This window comes from Mya arenaria, chromosome 1, assembly GCF_026914265.1.
Source record: "Mya arenaria isolate MELC-2E11 chromosome 1, ASM2691426v1".
Classification (NCBI taxonomy): Eukaryota; Metazoa; Mollusca; class Bivalvia; order Myida; family Myidae; genus Mya; species Mya arenaria.
In genome coordinates this window covers 55678329-55694640 of record NC_069122.1, presented here as the reverse complement: position 1 = coordinate 55694640, position 16312 = coordinate 55678329, and the positions used below count along the sequence as shown (strand labels likewise).

General features: G+C 35.6%; 1 protein-coding gene across 2 annotated transcripts; it reads left to right on the top strand.

Annotated features, from left to right (window-relative positions):
* Window positions 1–436: 436 nt before the first annotated feature.
* On the top strand, window positions 437–6148 carry LOC128238916 (uncharacterized). 2 transcript variants are annotated; one of them, XM_052955253.1, is made up of 6 exons: window positions 437–710; window positions 4208–4269; window positions 4456–4491; window positions 4768–4850; window positions 5172–5371; window positions 6031–6148. In XM_052955253.1, the coding sequence occupies exons 1-5, from the start codon at window positions 608–610 to the stop codon at window positions 5368–5370; spliced, it is 483 nt and encodes a 160-aa protein (XP_052811213.1). In that variant the 5' UTR covers window positions 437–607; the 3' UTR covers window position 5371; window positions 6031–6148. The 2 variants fall into 2 exon arrangements, with proteins under 2 accessions (XP_052811213.1, XP_052811204.1); XM_052955244.1 differs by lacking the exon at window positions 437–710 and adding an exon at window positions 2783–3392.
* Window positions 6149–16312: the final 10164 nt, after the last annotated feature.

Below are 16312 nucleotides of genomic sequence, written 5' to 3'. Positions count from 1 at the left end.
AAGGAAGTCCATAGGCTAATACATGTACCTTTACATGAATGAGTATAATTTTGCTATTCGTTATTTAAAAAAAGTCAACTCGAACCAGAAACGCTTCAAAACAAGGAAGTCCATACAATACCTTGACCTGGATGTGAATCACGTTTTGTGAGGATGCGGTCTAGTTATGCTTAGATGATATGAACAGGAAAATATGTAAAAATAAAGTTGTTTTCAATTTTCATAAAACTCAATATATACACATCTTGACACTCTATATGCACATACAAGCGGTTTACGAATAATATTGGACTCATATTACGAAACTTCATCATTTCTTTATGTTCGCCACAATAGGTTAGCCGAGGTTCAGCACTTTAATACTTATGAATAGATTGGGCAAAATTACTCAAAACTAATAAGAGTTCTATTTAAACCATTTTGTTTTGATATCCTTAACATATAACGTTTATCGACAGTTCTGTATCAATGCACGTATGCTGTTTAACAACTGTTATGAACTGTATATCTTAGCTTATAATTCCAATCTTATTAACGAGTGTATGTTGTTATAAGTCTACTTATCTATCTGAGATGTCACACACAATTGTAATCAACAATTCAGGAAATGTATTGGTTAAGCTCATACAAAGTGGTTAAAAACAATATGGTGGTTGCAAAATACATGTACGTGTATGTGAATGGTACTGTTTGTGCACTACGTCATCCAGGTATGTATACGTTTATGTTATTGTGTGATTACCACGTCAGTCAGCTATTTGTATGTGTGGACTATTGTTCGCACACCACGTCATCAAGGTATATGTACGTGTAGGCTTCGGTTTGTGCACTACGTCATCTAGGTATATGAATGTGTGGGTTACTGTTTTTGACTTAGTCATCTAGATGTGTGTACGTGTGGGCTAGAGTTTGTCCACTACGTCATCCAGATATGTGTACGTGTGGGCTACTCTCTGAGTACTATGGCATCCGTGTATATGTACATGTAGGCTACTGTTTTTTCTACAATGGCATCCAGGAATGTGTACATCAATGCTATTGTCTGTTTACTTCGTCATCCAGTTATTTGTACGTAAATGCCTCTGGGCGGCACTACGTCATCCAGGTTTTAGTACGTAAAGGCCTCTGGTTGTGCACTACGTCATCCAGGTATTAGTACGTAAAGGCCTCTGGTTGTGCACTACGTCATCCAGGTATTAGTACGTAAAGGCCTCTGGGCGGCACTACGTCATCCAGGTATTAGTACGTAAATGCCTCTGGGCGGCACTACGTCATCCAGGTATTAGTACGTAAAGGCCTCTGGTTGTGCACTACGTCATCCAGGTATTAGTACGTAAAGGCCTCTGGTTGTGCACTACGTCATCCAGGTATTAGTACGTAAAGGCCTCTGGTTGTGCACTACGTCATCCAGGTATTAGTATATGAAGGCCTCTGGTTGTGCACTACGTCATCCAGGTATTAGTACGTAAAGGCCTCTGGCCGGCACTACGTCATTCTGTTATTAGTACGTAAATGCCTCTGGTTGTGCACTACGTCATACAGGTATAAGTACGTAAAAGCCTCTGGTTGTGCACTACGTCATCCAGGTATTAGTACGTAAAGGCCTCTGGTTGTGCATTACATCATCCAGGTATAAGTACGTTGTGAATGTGATGTGCACGAATATCAGTTGGCCTCTTCATACGAAAATAAAGTGAAATGTAGTAAACGATTATTGAACTGCAACTTTAACATGTCGTGATTTGAATTCTTCTTTACTGCACAAACAAGGTAATTTAAATAATAACTTCAGTAATACGATCTACCAGGGAATAACCTGGACAATAAATGCACAGGGGAATACATTAGAAACGTGTCAACAATACTACCTTAGACAAAAACGGGATTTGAACTGTCCGACTATGTTGAATATTTCACATATGAAACTATGTTTTTTTGAAGTTCTTAATTACATAGTTTGGGGTTGACATTACATAAGCTTAACATTGAAGTTTGCAATAAGAATATGAATTACGTAAAAAAACTTATAAAATCAAATACATGCCGTACGATATTCGATTGCGAACATGTTTTGAAGCTTAGGTTCTTTCTGGTTCGTTGTGAAACAATGTGCATGAGAAAATTGCGCCTGTCTTCTTAGTTTCGAAAAATAAGGTGTCTGTCCATGTTGTAAATTGATGAATTATTCGGTACCTAAACAAATCCGTTATTACAGCACATCATGGCAAAGCAAACGATTTCTTATTCTAAAGAAATTGTTTTTCTAATGTTGTTTTACAAAAAAACGAAAAGAACATGCTGGTGATTATTTGTATATCCAACGTGAGCAAGATAAAGAAAATAAAAATCTCTGTAGTGGATTGAAATGTGAAACATGAAGCCTTATCTCTGCACCAAACAGATCGATGTTAAATTGTTGGAAAACGACGCAAATTTATCCTCTCTATGGAAAATATCTGAAAGAGAAGTATGTTCTTAAAAAACAAATGCAGATAAGAATTTTGTCGTGAAAGCAGTGATTCTTGTTGTATGATACACTTACCTATTGAAAATAGTACTGCAAAATCATTGCTGACTGTCGATTATGAACATCTGAATAAACATAGAATTAAATGAATAGAACCTGCTTTTTTTGGATTTCGATATCGCTTGTTCACACTTGTGAGACAATGGCCCGATTGTTCAGAAAGTCGCTAGAAGTTAGCGATTCGTCAAATTAACAATCGCTACATTTTTAACGTATCGCTTGCTAACAAATTGCTATAATTCTGATTGTTCAGACTATTGTTATCGCTATCGCTAACTAATAATCATTAAACTATTTAACGATATCGCTAGGAAATTTAGCGATATCGCTAAATTTTAAGCGACAAATGTATAATGGGGTTGACCCATAATGCATTTGCTTTTTCCCACAATGCATTTAAATGCATCAAGTATTACCCACAATGCATTGAAAAAAAACATAATGGCTGCCCAAGCAGACAACACTTTGTCATTGTCAGAAAAAAATAAGAAAAGAGGTTGCAACTTTAGTGCATATGAGAGGGAAATTCTCATAACTGAATATGAAAAAGTAAAGGACAAATTAAATAACGCAAAGGTATCACAAGATGCGAAACAAAAGATGTGGGATTGTATTGGAAGTGCTGTTTCACTTGCTGGAGTTGGGATAAGAACAGGAAAAGATGTGAGAAACAAATTTCACAACTTGAACCGGGTTGCAAAGTCAACAGAAATGCAACAAAGAAAGCATTTGAAGGGAACAGGGAGTGGACCACCATCTGAAAAACCACCCAAGGAGGTGCTCCGCCTTATTAACATCAATAAGGCAGACCCAGGCTTCAGTGGGATTCCTGGTGGGCTAGAAACCACAATTGCAGCAGAGAAGGGTATAAGACTTCTTAAATGATTGTTTATTTATAGATTTAATCATCAAGTACTACTTAATTCATTAAGTATCATGTTTATTTACAGATATATTTCTACACTATCAAATGCTTATTAAAATATTTCCGTCTGCTAAAAAGATACACAAATGAACTCGACATGTTCTAAAAATAGAAAATGGAATTCCTACCTCCATTTTGTTTCCATGTGGAGTGTGAATATGACAAATCCTTGAATAATGAAAAGATGTCATGATAATTTACCATAGTCAATTGTCCATGACATAAGTTCATACCTTTGCAAATACATGCTACGTGTCGCAGCTTCAAATATTATCCAGTAAAGCGATTTTTTCTTCCAGCGCTTGCCAACTTCTGTCATGATTCATGTGCCACTTGATTGTAGAATGGTTTAACCGGTTTATGTTATTAAAATTCGAATGTCACAAACTTTTAACACGATGAAATAATCATTAAATCACAAACAGTTGTAAACAAATAAATGTGATACATGTTAAATGTATCTTTTGCAAGCATTTATATCATTTTGTTTAGATCTAATAATTTATTTATTTAAAATTATAATCAAGCAATTCTATATTTCATGATAGTGCCTTCCCTTGATATTTGAGGCCCTGACATGGGGTCACCATAACCCATTGTAGAAATAAAATCCAAATTTTGAGACGGTTATTAGTATTGAACTGCTTCGATACAGCACATTAGATGCAATATATTTTATTTTATCCTTTCAATTTAACTTTGTTTCATCTATCATCGATGTAACTTAAAAAAATAAACATAACATATATTTTCAGAATTAAAGGTCGATGAGCTGCTAAATGGTGATGTGGTTATTCAAGTCATACCAGAATCAGATGTATGTTTATTTTATTCAATTGTAAATTATCATGTTGATATAATGTATACATTTATGAATTAAATACCTTAATTTTTAGCAATTAAAATTGAATTATATATCAACAATTGATCATTAAAGAGTGAACATGTAATCACACCCTATTCTTAAATAGTACACTTCAATGTATGCCTTATACATTTACAGTCAGAAGCAGAGAGACGTGCAGTGTTCGATTTGGACGTAAGAAATTAAAATTATTTTCTAGGCTGTATTAAAAATGTTAATGGATTTAGAGGCTGAAGGAGGAAACAAATTCTGAAATAAAATACATAATTAAATGGGTGTTATTTAGGGTTATAACTTACTGTCAAACTCAGCTGCAAGATATATATTTTATTACATTGAAAGTACAGTAAGGTACACACATACGAAGCCAAAATCATGACTTGTAAAACAAAAGAATAATTCTATGCTATGTGTATTAATTCTATATCTTAATTTGCTTTCTCATATCAGACGATAGAATTAGACAAAGGAAGCCAGTCCACCGGCAAGGAATTCCCAAATAGAACGCAATCCTCGAGTAATCAGCAAGTGAAGTAAGCAATTTTATACATATAAGGAATTGTTAACTTTAAAATGGAATACTAACTTATTTGAACTCTGGAATGAAATATGTAGCTGTATATTTATGCAACAAGACGTGAATAGACATAATAACATTGTATTTATCGCATTGAATGTTTTCGTCTAGATATGAAGATGATACTACATTTGTACCTTCAATAACCTTGGTTTCAAATACAAGCTGAATAAGCAATAGATGGGCAACGCTGCAAATGTTGTTTTATTCAGTTATTAGATACAATAATTTTAAATTTTAATTAATGTTTTTTTTAATTAACATGTTATCCTTGCAGAACATCTCTCCAGGAAAAGGTGCAGACAGCTCAACTGGAATGGTTCCAAGGACAAAACAAAAAAGTTGAGCTGGAGATGGAGCTTTTGAGGGAAAAGATCGCAACGTCTAGGGAGAAAAGGAAGCTGTTTAAAGCTTTGCAGACAGAGTTGAAGGGGAAGGATGACATGGACATAATTCCATTAGTTTGTGACGAATAGGGTAAGTGGATCAGTTAACAGAAATGCATAGAACACGTAACATAAACTTTACTGTGTTACATCAAAACAACAACATAGCACCAGCTGCATGCTTCCTTCCAATAGGAAATGTTCCTATCCAAAATAGGCCTGCGCAATATGGTCACGGATGGCAAATCCATTTTCACCACCAACATAGGGTATAAGTGGAAGTTCATCCACATCGCCGTCATCAACGTCAGGTTCACCAAACAACATGGCAATGTTATGCAATACTGCGCAAGCGACAATCTCTCTACATGCTTGAGCGGGTGTCTTCCTTACCTAGAGTGTAGTATATAAAACAAATTGAATAACTTAACATATATAGGCAAAGCTTCGAGCTTATATATATATCCTTTTTTATATCCTTTTTTAAAGATATATAGCATTATTACATAACCTAAATTAATCTATCAAACAGACCTTCTTGCACATGACGGAGAATCTTCTCTTCCATCTACCAAATGTTCTTTCTATAACAACCCTCGAACGGCAGTGGTTGAATCTGGTTTTCACCGGTGTATCAGAGACTCTGTACGGCGTCAACATGTAACGCGAACAAGCATATGTTAAAAAAGACAAGAGAGAGAAATACTTTAATCTTGTGGCTGTTAATAATGTTATAATTTGTTGTTTCAGATTGGACCATAGCAGATAAGAAACAGAGGGAGATCATCAGATCTGAAAATAATACTGTGTTAAAAAGATGACACTATTCATTCTGAGTATTAATAATGTTTTAATTGATCTCATATGATAAACATATTGAATTCAAAGGTTTGAAATATACATTATAACAGTGTGATATACTGTTGTAATTATAATTATATTCATTTTTCTTTATCTTTCAAATGTTTGTGTATATTGTGTGTTGCACAAAAGTTTTAATGTGGACCTACCCGTTGTCAGCAAGTAGAACACCATCTTCAAGTGTATGAATATTTTCCTCCAGAAAGTCCTGTAGCGAAGACGCTCGAAAAACAAAACTGTCATGCGCAGAGCCCGGCCATTCTGCATTTATGAAAGTAAATCTTCCTGAAAATAAGGTTAATTCACTGACCTTTATCAACAGACGATTGATTATGGGATCATAAGGTCAAATGACCAAGTTAATTGTTATCTTTTAAAAAAGGATTTCACCTTGATAAACATAAGACCCAGCTCATCCTACATCTTCAAATATAAATTCAAATACTGATGTTAATACAAAAAACATTATTTTGAGGTCAGTGTCCTTCTGACCAAATCACTAAATGATATTAATCCTTTCCAATAGGCGAAAATTCAGATTCAGACTTTTACTTTTCAAAATCGGGCGGAATACTCAGTTAATATGCAATACACACGATAGTTTATGATAAACACATACGTGATCAATTAAAACAGGATTCACCTGAATAATGTATTGCAATATTATGTACCTTTATTATCACAAACTGCCATTACATTTATGGATGCCCTTCCCTTCCTGTTAATGAACGGCCTTTCTTCTGTTGGGCCTGGCTTCGTAATTTCAACATGTGATCCATCAATGGCACCTGTTGTCGAAACACATTTTATTACAAATGAGCATAATTAATATAAATTGATCACTATGAAACGGAATGGAAATTCTTTAATCCATCTACAAATATTTGTTTTTAAGATTAATGATAAATTTAACAACAGCTTTAAAAAAAAATGAATGAATTGAACCAAAATTAATGCAACATATGAACGTATCAGTGATAATGTGATGTTGGTTACACTCATAATTTTTATATTTTTTAATACATATGGATGATTTCGCACCAATCACATTTGGAATCCCAGCTACATCCGCAAACCCTGCCATAATGTTGCGACGGGTGTCCATTCTAGTCGGCCAACGTATAAAGCGATCTTTCATCTCTACAAGACCTTCTGTTACATGTTTTACCACGCGACAAACTGTCGCCTTGTCGCGCCCCATGGGGTGTCCCCTACCACATCGAAAAATGCCCCAGTGGCATAATAACGTAGAGCAATGCAAACCTGAGGGTAAGAAAACATACGTATGTTTTCACGTAAGTTTTTGTTTCATTGATAATACATTTATGTTTTCTACGAATTTATTATACAGTTCTCAATATTACTAACTGTACTATCATTTAAATAATTATAACGCTCCTTAGCTTTACTTTTTGTTCATTTCTTGAGATTCTGTTTTCCACCGATTTTTGTATTGAGAATATTTGAAGACGGGCCTCTCTTAAACACTACGAAACCGGTTTAGCAATAAAAAAAAAAATCAATGCTATCATAAAATTGGATACAGAAATAAAAACACCAGGAAAACCGTGTATACATTTGTGGATTACACTCAAATTGCAAGACACATAAGGTACTTTACGATTTGATTCAATGCATTAATTAATCATTGTTTGAATCTTATCGTAGATAACTTGTATCTACCTGTAGATGACACAAACCTACTATTCAATTTCAACAGTGGAAGGTAAATTTTGCTTTGTCATTCTGGCATAAGTATAAAATTAACAATTAATATCACGGGTCTATTAACTGATTAAAGGTCCATGTTAATATTAATGATTGAAAGGTATATATATATACACATAAGTCCAATTATAATTCCTCTGATTAAATGAAATTTTTACCCAAAATGAAACAAAAATGGTATAAATATTTACCTGCTCTGCGGGATCCATGGCACAACCTTTACCGGTAGGTCTACGGAGCCTTTCTTCAAGCTGGTCAGTTATAAATTGCAACCCTTCCTAACAAAATCTGTACTTTGCACGCACACGCAGTTCCTTGTCTGTGAGAGTTTTATATACAAAATTTGGCCGATAAACACGTTTTTTACTGATGTTTACCTTCTGAGCACCAATTATTGCGGCCATTTTGTTTGTCATCGTTAACCGTCGCTAAATTTTTGATATCAGGGTAAGAGGTGATTTAAATTTGTTGTTAGTTTAACGAAAATGTTGACGATCGCTATTGCTAAAAACTTCTGAACAATCAAAAACAAATTAGCGAATATCCTAACGATCGCTATCTGTTTATCGCTAAATTTAACAACGATTTTCGTCGTTAACTATTTAGCGACTTTCTGAACAATCGGGCCAATGTCATCAAAATACAAAGTATTTTATTGACTAATTCTAAACAGGCAGCTTCGTCTGACATGACTAAGTAATTAAAATGGCCTATTTTTCATTTGTGGAACACCTCCGGACATCGAAGATTTGCCATTGGCTTTCATTCATGAATATTGAAAGGAAAAAAAAATGTTATCTTGATACATCGCCATACTGTCCCCTTATCTACGATTTTAAAACAACATACAAATAGGCAAACAACGCATGGAATCCCTTTTATTCCCCAATTTCGGAGTTGGGGGTGGGGAGCCCCCACACCCCGACCGCCTCGTTTTAAATTTGCCGAGGCTATGTTACTACCATGTAATACTTTACTACGTTAAGTAAAATGTAATTCCCCATCACCAAGTTATACATTGACAAGTATGAAAATAGTACATTCAAATATTGGTAACTTTATATAATAGTTAAATACAGGGCTATCAATCACGAAGAGCTATAAGTAGGTTTATATACTTAAGGTTTATATCGTCTATATGATAGTTCTATCAAAATAGTCTCTTGAAGCAAGTTTAAAGTTCAGTATATGATGTACCTTTACATAAGTGTTATTGGCTTTTCGATATTAAAATATAAACAGCTTGAAACTGTAACGCTACTAAGCAAGATAGTCCATTGGCTTTGACCTTGACCCGGATGAAAATCACGTTTTGTAAGGATGCTGCTTAGACACGCTAAGGTCCTATCAACAATAAAAATACATTTAACGAAACACTTCAGTTGTTTTCTACATGATACTCATAAATAAAAACCGCTTGACATATAATTTACGCTCAAGCAGTATGATACTACTATGGGACTCATATTACGAAACTTCACAGTTTATCACATATTTGACGCAATAGTTTAGTCAACCAGGTTTATGGATTTCACAATTGTATCTTTTGCAAATGGAAGATTCTATCCCACACAATTTGATTCTCATTTCATTTTTTTATGAATTTTGTGCAGAGGACATGTCACGAGTCATAATATAATACACGAGTTCAATATATTGTAAAAATGTACGCATGGTCCTTTTTGTGCATTAAGTATGAGTTCGTTGCGCAAGTTTAGCATGACATGTACGATATAAATAAAAAAAGTTATTTTGATTATCAGCGAGCCTACTCATACAAGTTTAAAGTAAAATGCCGCAATCATCTTTTATACTTAGCTGCATCTTTAATCTTTCTTACACCACTCACAAGGTAGATTAAATTTAAAGCTTCAGTAAAATGATCTTTGTGGGAATATCATAGACAATGCATGCACAAGTGTATTCAGTCATACCACCTTGAAAATGAATGGGATTTGTATTGTCTCAAGATGGGTCATAGCGAAATTTATTCATATCAATGATCTTCATTTGTAAATGTAAATGTTCTTGTTTGAAGAAGCGTAAATTCGGTGGAGAAGAAGGGAATTTATTAGAGGATATAAAATAATTCCGCAGCCTCATATTCAAAACAGCTCCCCTCTTATTTCCCCCCGACTTTTTTGTGTTGATGTTCTTACACATGAAACTATTTTATTGAAGTTTTTAAATACGACCTCAACTGTGTTTACTTCGCAAACTCAAGTACCCTTTAAGTATGATGCAATCCGATACTGGCCTGTATTTTAGTAAAAAGGCTTCTTTTAGATATGATTTGGGTGTATTTTGTTTGCGAAATTATTTTGAAAGTAAGTCATATTGACCTGCGAATTTCGGACCCAATCGGAGTTTTTTTCTCGCCTGTGTTCTTTTTTAAAGGGTGGAGAAAATCCCCTGGGATTTCAATTATACACAAAAAAGGTTATATTAGCACAAAACATCAGTTTAAATCAAGAAGAGCAGTTTGCTTCGACACCGGATGTGAAATAACGCAATTTCCAAAATTCCCACATTTCGTCACAGGGTTAATCTCCTGCTGAGTAAAATAACTTGATTGTTTGAATTACGCACAATCCATAAAAACGTCCCACTTCTGGGCTATTATATGTTAAAATGATGTTAATAATCACATGGATATGAATTGAACATACATTTCTTCCATTTAAAAATACCAGGTATTGCAATAAAAAAGTGCACTAATCGCGTAATATATCATTAATTGGCCAAAATAGTTTTTTTACAAGAGATAACCCTAAAAAACCGGTTTGGCCAGCTTATGATGTATAACGTGATTATTGCACTTTATTTAATGCTAAACCAAAAGTATAGCGCGACTCAAAACTGATATATAAATATACATGGCTCCTCCAGTTCAAATGTACCCCCATGTGTTTAAGTTTTTAACTGTGTTTATAAAGTTCATTATAACGCTGTTACTGTCTACGTTACTTTTGCACATCGCTCCATACCTTGCAACTAGAATACGACATTTAAATCTCAACAACTTCGAAATATGTTCAGTATAAAGAAAGAATGGAAATATGTTTGTTTTAAGCGTTCCTTTGGTGCGGGGAATACAGTTATCTCTTGACCGTTATGATACATTTGGACATTACATCTGCCTTAGTTGTTTAAAAAAGAACGAGTGTGTCTGTTCATTTTCTTGGATAAACCGCCTTAACACTTTACAAAAAGACAACGTTATTGCAAAATATTATCTGAACATAAAAAACAGCGGTTTATTACCTTGGACTGTTTTTTTCTTGTCTGATGTGCTAGGTTCAATGTTAATCGTGTGGCTATGTCCTATATAGTCTATTTTCTGCGAAGTCAGCTTCATTCTCAATTTAAATATGCTTCAAATACAGGTGTTTTTTACAATGTGCAATATTTTGTTTTCAATAAAATGTTCAATATAGTCTTTGTATTGTAAGAAAAGTGAAGACTTTTCCAATTTCTTTATGAATCGCATACCAATGTACCTGTGAATCCACCTACTTCTTGCATTCACTAACACAGTGTATCGCATACCAATGTACATGTGTACCCGCCTACTTGGAGTCTTCACTAACACAGTGTATCGCATACCAATGTACCTGTGTACCCGCCTACTTGGGGTCTTCACTAACACAGTGTATCGCATACCCATGTACCTGTTTATCCACCTACTTGGGGTCCTCACTAACACAGTGTATCGCATACCAATGTACCTGTGTTCCCACCTACTTGGGGTCTTCACTAACATAGTGTATCGCATACCAATGTACCTGTGTAACCACCTACTTGTGGTCTTCACTAACACTGTGTATCGCATACCAATGTACCTGTGTTCCCACCTACTTGGGGTCTTCACTAACACAGTGTATCGCATACCCATGTACCTGTTTACCCACCTACTTGGGGTATTCACTAACACAGTGTCTCGCATACCCATGTACCTGTGTACCCGCCTACTTGGGGTCTTCACTAACACAGTGTATCGCATACCAATGTACCTGTGTACCCGCCTACTTGGGGTCTTCACTAACACAGTGTATCGCATACCAATGTACATGTGTACCTACCTACTTGGGGTCTTCACTAACACAGTGTCTCGCATACCCATGTACCTGTGTACCCACCTTAAAACCGTATGGTATATATAACTACGTCAGATTTGCGATTATTTATTCTTTTCTGATGCCTTATGGTCATAGACACAAGGTAATATAACATACTTTGAAAAATAATAGCATTCATACCTCCACCTCCTGGTGTGCTCACTGCATGTCGGAAAGGTTAGAGAACACACTCATATGTCACTAAAATAAGTTTGAGGTTGTGACAAACTTCACTTGTTTACTCCCAATTAAAGGTACATATAATTATACAAATATGTTATCATTAACCTTTACATAGAAGTCCGTGATACTATTTATGATTGTTTTATTTAAATGTGTATAAACTTAACACTTCGTAACAAAATATCCTAAACAATCATACTTAATTTTAGTATTCACCCGCCCAAATGATTCATTGAACAGGAGCATAGTATTTTCTCGTTATAAACTAATTGTCAGGGTTTAGGAGCCTTAGCTAAAAGTATCGACGATCGTCAAGTACTCTCTTAAACAATGTGCTCAGTTACAAACTATCCTTACTATCTAGTTTTGCTTTTATATATAAGAAGTATATTTAAGAAATATTAAACGCCACTGAGGGTTTTATGACAGTCAGCCCCCGAAGGTGTATATGGACCGAGGGGTTAACCGAGGTCCATTCACTGTCGGGGCTGAGCGTTTAGAACAAAACGGAGGAGCTCCAACACATTTACAATAAACATAAGTTAGGACCTTCCAGAAAGAATCTCCCGAGCACGCAGGGACTTATTTCCGTTCTTTTCGGAGAGTAGAGATTCCGGTAAAAACGTGCATTTCAAACAACACTAAATAGTTGTCGACGGAGTACGTTGTATGTACGATAAAGAGAGCAAGGCAGGAGTTACCGTTGATAAAAAAGGAAATTGGCCGAGGCCCAAATAATGCAATTCAGTCGTTTTTAAACCGATGTTCATTAAATATATAAGATTTGAGAATATTTGACGTAAACGAAGAGTTTCTTGCTTTTTGTACTCAATATGACTGTGTAGGATTTTGAATTGTGGCAGAACGCGTATGAATAATTTGTTGATTTGATGTCTACACACTATATAAAATTATGACTGTTCCCGATCAGAGATAGCCACGCGCGGTTCAGTGGAAGAAACTGCATTTCTTAGGAAGCCACTTTGTGACACTGGGGTTATTAAACGAATTAACAACATGTTCAAAGAATGTATAGTTCTTTAAATTGATAAACAGTTTACGAGATTGCCTCAACATATTGTTCTATTTTTCACATATATTTCAACAGAACACTTCCAAGAACATAAAGAACTCTCTAATAACGGCATTAAGAATTTGTCTGTGGAATTTTCTTGTATTTAGTCGGATGTATATGATATATATATATATCTTATAGTGGCGGGAGATTTAAATGCAACAAAAGGGAACATGCAATACTTTATACCAGACGTCAGTCAGGATCAAGTGTACAAAAATGACGTCGATTATCCTGGTAACAACTTCGACCGTTGCCGGCAAAACTGTGACTCCCAATGCAAATAATAAAGTCACCAAATGAATTATGCTGCACAATAGATCTACACATTCTAAACGGCTGCCTTTCGAAAAATTGGCAACTATACGTGAATTGATAGTAATGGGAAAAGCCTAGTTGACAACGATTATTTCGGGAAGGGTTATGTGGGGGATTGGGGCTTCCACAGCCGCAGACTGCTTCAACAGCCCCATATTGTCTCGTTAAAATTGTGCCCCCGGCTTTGGTTCTGCAATTATTACTATACTGTTTTACTTTAAATATAATGAGATGCCCTATCACAAAATCACTCATTGATTTGCGTCAAAAAAGTACATTCCACTTCTTGTTAAGTTATATAGTTGAATATTTGTTTTCATATAAATATTCATATTCAAACGCGAATAGCTAAAAGAAGGTATTCAACTGTTTTAATGCTTGCATCGTATGTACGGTCATTTTATGAAACTGACAATATCAAAAGCGTATCTTGATGCACGTTGAGTTGAAGATTAATATATTATACATGCAACTTGACATGAACGAAGTATCATTTTGCCATTCGATATTGAAATAAAATCATATTAAACCAGTAACTCTTCCAAACAAGGATGTACATAGGCTAATACATGTACCTTTCATGAATGAGTATAATTTGGCTATTCAAAAAAAGTCAGCTCGAACCAGTTACGCTTCAAAACAAGGAAGTCCATACAATACCTTGACCTGGATGTGAATCACGTTTTGTGAGGATGCTGTCTAGTCATGCTTAGCTAATATGGACAATAAAGAATTTATAACTGAAGTTGTTTTCAATTAACATAAAACTCAAATTCTAAACATCTTGACACTCTTTATTCACATCGAAGCGGTATACGAACAGCATGGGACTCATATTTCGAAACTTCACCCTCTCATCATTTTCGACAAAATAGGTTAGCATATGAAATTTAAGTAATAAAACACTTATGACAAGATTGAGCAAAATTTACTTTCCCATACAATTCGATCCTCATTTAAGTATCTACTACATACTTTGTTTAAATATATAGAATTACAAAGTTGAATATGAGGGGGACCCCGTTAGCTCGAACTCCATTGGCTCGAATTTCTCGATGGCACGAAGTGAATGTGAAGGATAAATTTTTTTTCTGAACGTAAGCATTTCCGCTTGGATCGAATTTTCCGACGCTCGATGTATTTTCGCTGGTCCCTTGGAGTTCGAGCCAACGGGGTTCGACCGTATTTGGTTTTGATATCCTTAACATATAATGTTGATCGACAGTTCTGTATCAATGCATGCATGATCTTTAAAAACTGTAATGAACTCGATATCTTATCTTGAAATTCCCATCTTATTGACGATTGTATGTTGTAATAAGTTTGCTATTATATTTGTGATGTCACATACAATTGTAACAAAAAAATCAAGAAATGTGTTGGTAAAGCTCAAACAAAGTGGTTCAAAACAATATAGTGGTTGCAAAATACCTGTATGTGTTTGTGAATGTTACTGTTTGAGCAACACTTCATCGAGGTATGTTACAGTTTGAGCATCTCATCAAACAGATATGTGAACGGATGGGCTACTGCATGTGCACTACGTCATTCAGGTATGTGTTCGTGTGACCTAGTGTTTGTGCACCACGTCATCAAGGTATGTGTACATGTAGGTTAAGGTTTGAGCACAATGCCAACCAGGTAGGTATACGTGTTGACTTCTGTTTGTGAACTAAGTCATCTAGCATTGTTAACGTGTTGGCTACTGGTTGTGCACTACGTCATTCAGGTATGTGTACGTGTAGGATACTGTGTGTACATTACGTCATCCAGTTAATGTACGTGTAGCCTAGTGTCTGAGCACTACGTCATTCAGGTATGTATACGTGTAGATTTCTGTATGTTCAAAGCGTTCTCAAGGTATGTATACGTGTAGGCTACTTTGTGTGTACTACGTTCTAAAGGTATGTATACGTGAAGGCTACTGTGTTTGCACTGCGTTCTCAAGGTATGTATACGTGTAGGCTACTGTGTGTGCACTACGTTATCAAGTTATGTATACGTGTAGGCTACTGTGTGTGCACTACGTTCTCAAGGTGGGTATACGTGTAGGCTACTGTGTGTGCACTAAGTTCTCATAGTATGTATACGTGAAGGCTACGGTGTGTGCACTAAGTTCTCAAGGTATGTATACGTGTAGGCTACTGTGTGTGTATTACGTTCTAAAGGTATGTACACGTGAAGGCTACTGTGTGTGCACTACGTTATCCAGGTATATATACGAGTAAGCTACTTTGTGTGTACTACGTTCTAAAGGTATGTGTACGTGTAGGCTACTGTGTTTGCACTGCGTTCTCAGGGTATGTATACGTGTAGGCTACTGTGTGTGCACTACGATCACAAGGTATGTATACGAGTCGGCTGTTGTGTATGCACTACGTTCTCAAGGTATGTATACGTGTAGGCTACTATGTGTGCACTGCGTTCTCAAGGTATGTGTACGTGTAGGCTACTATGTTTGCACTGCGTTCTCAAGGTATGTGTACGTGTAGGCTACTCTGTGTGCACTACATTGTCCAGGTATGTGTACGTATTGGCTATTGTTTAAGCACAGCGGCATATCGGTATGTGTACCAGTGAACAACTGTTTATGCACTACGACATCCACGTATGTGTAGGTGTGTGCTAATGTTACTGCACTACGTCATAAAGGTATTTGTACGTGTAGCATCCAGATATGTGTATGTAACTGTGGGCTACTATGCACTATGGCATTCAGTTATGTGTACTTGTAGGCGATATGTGCACT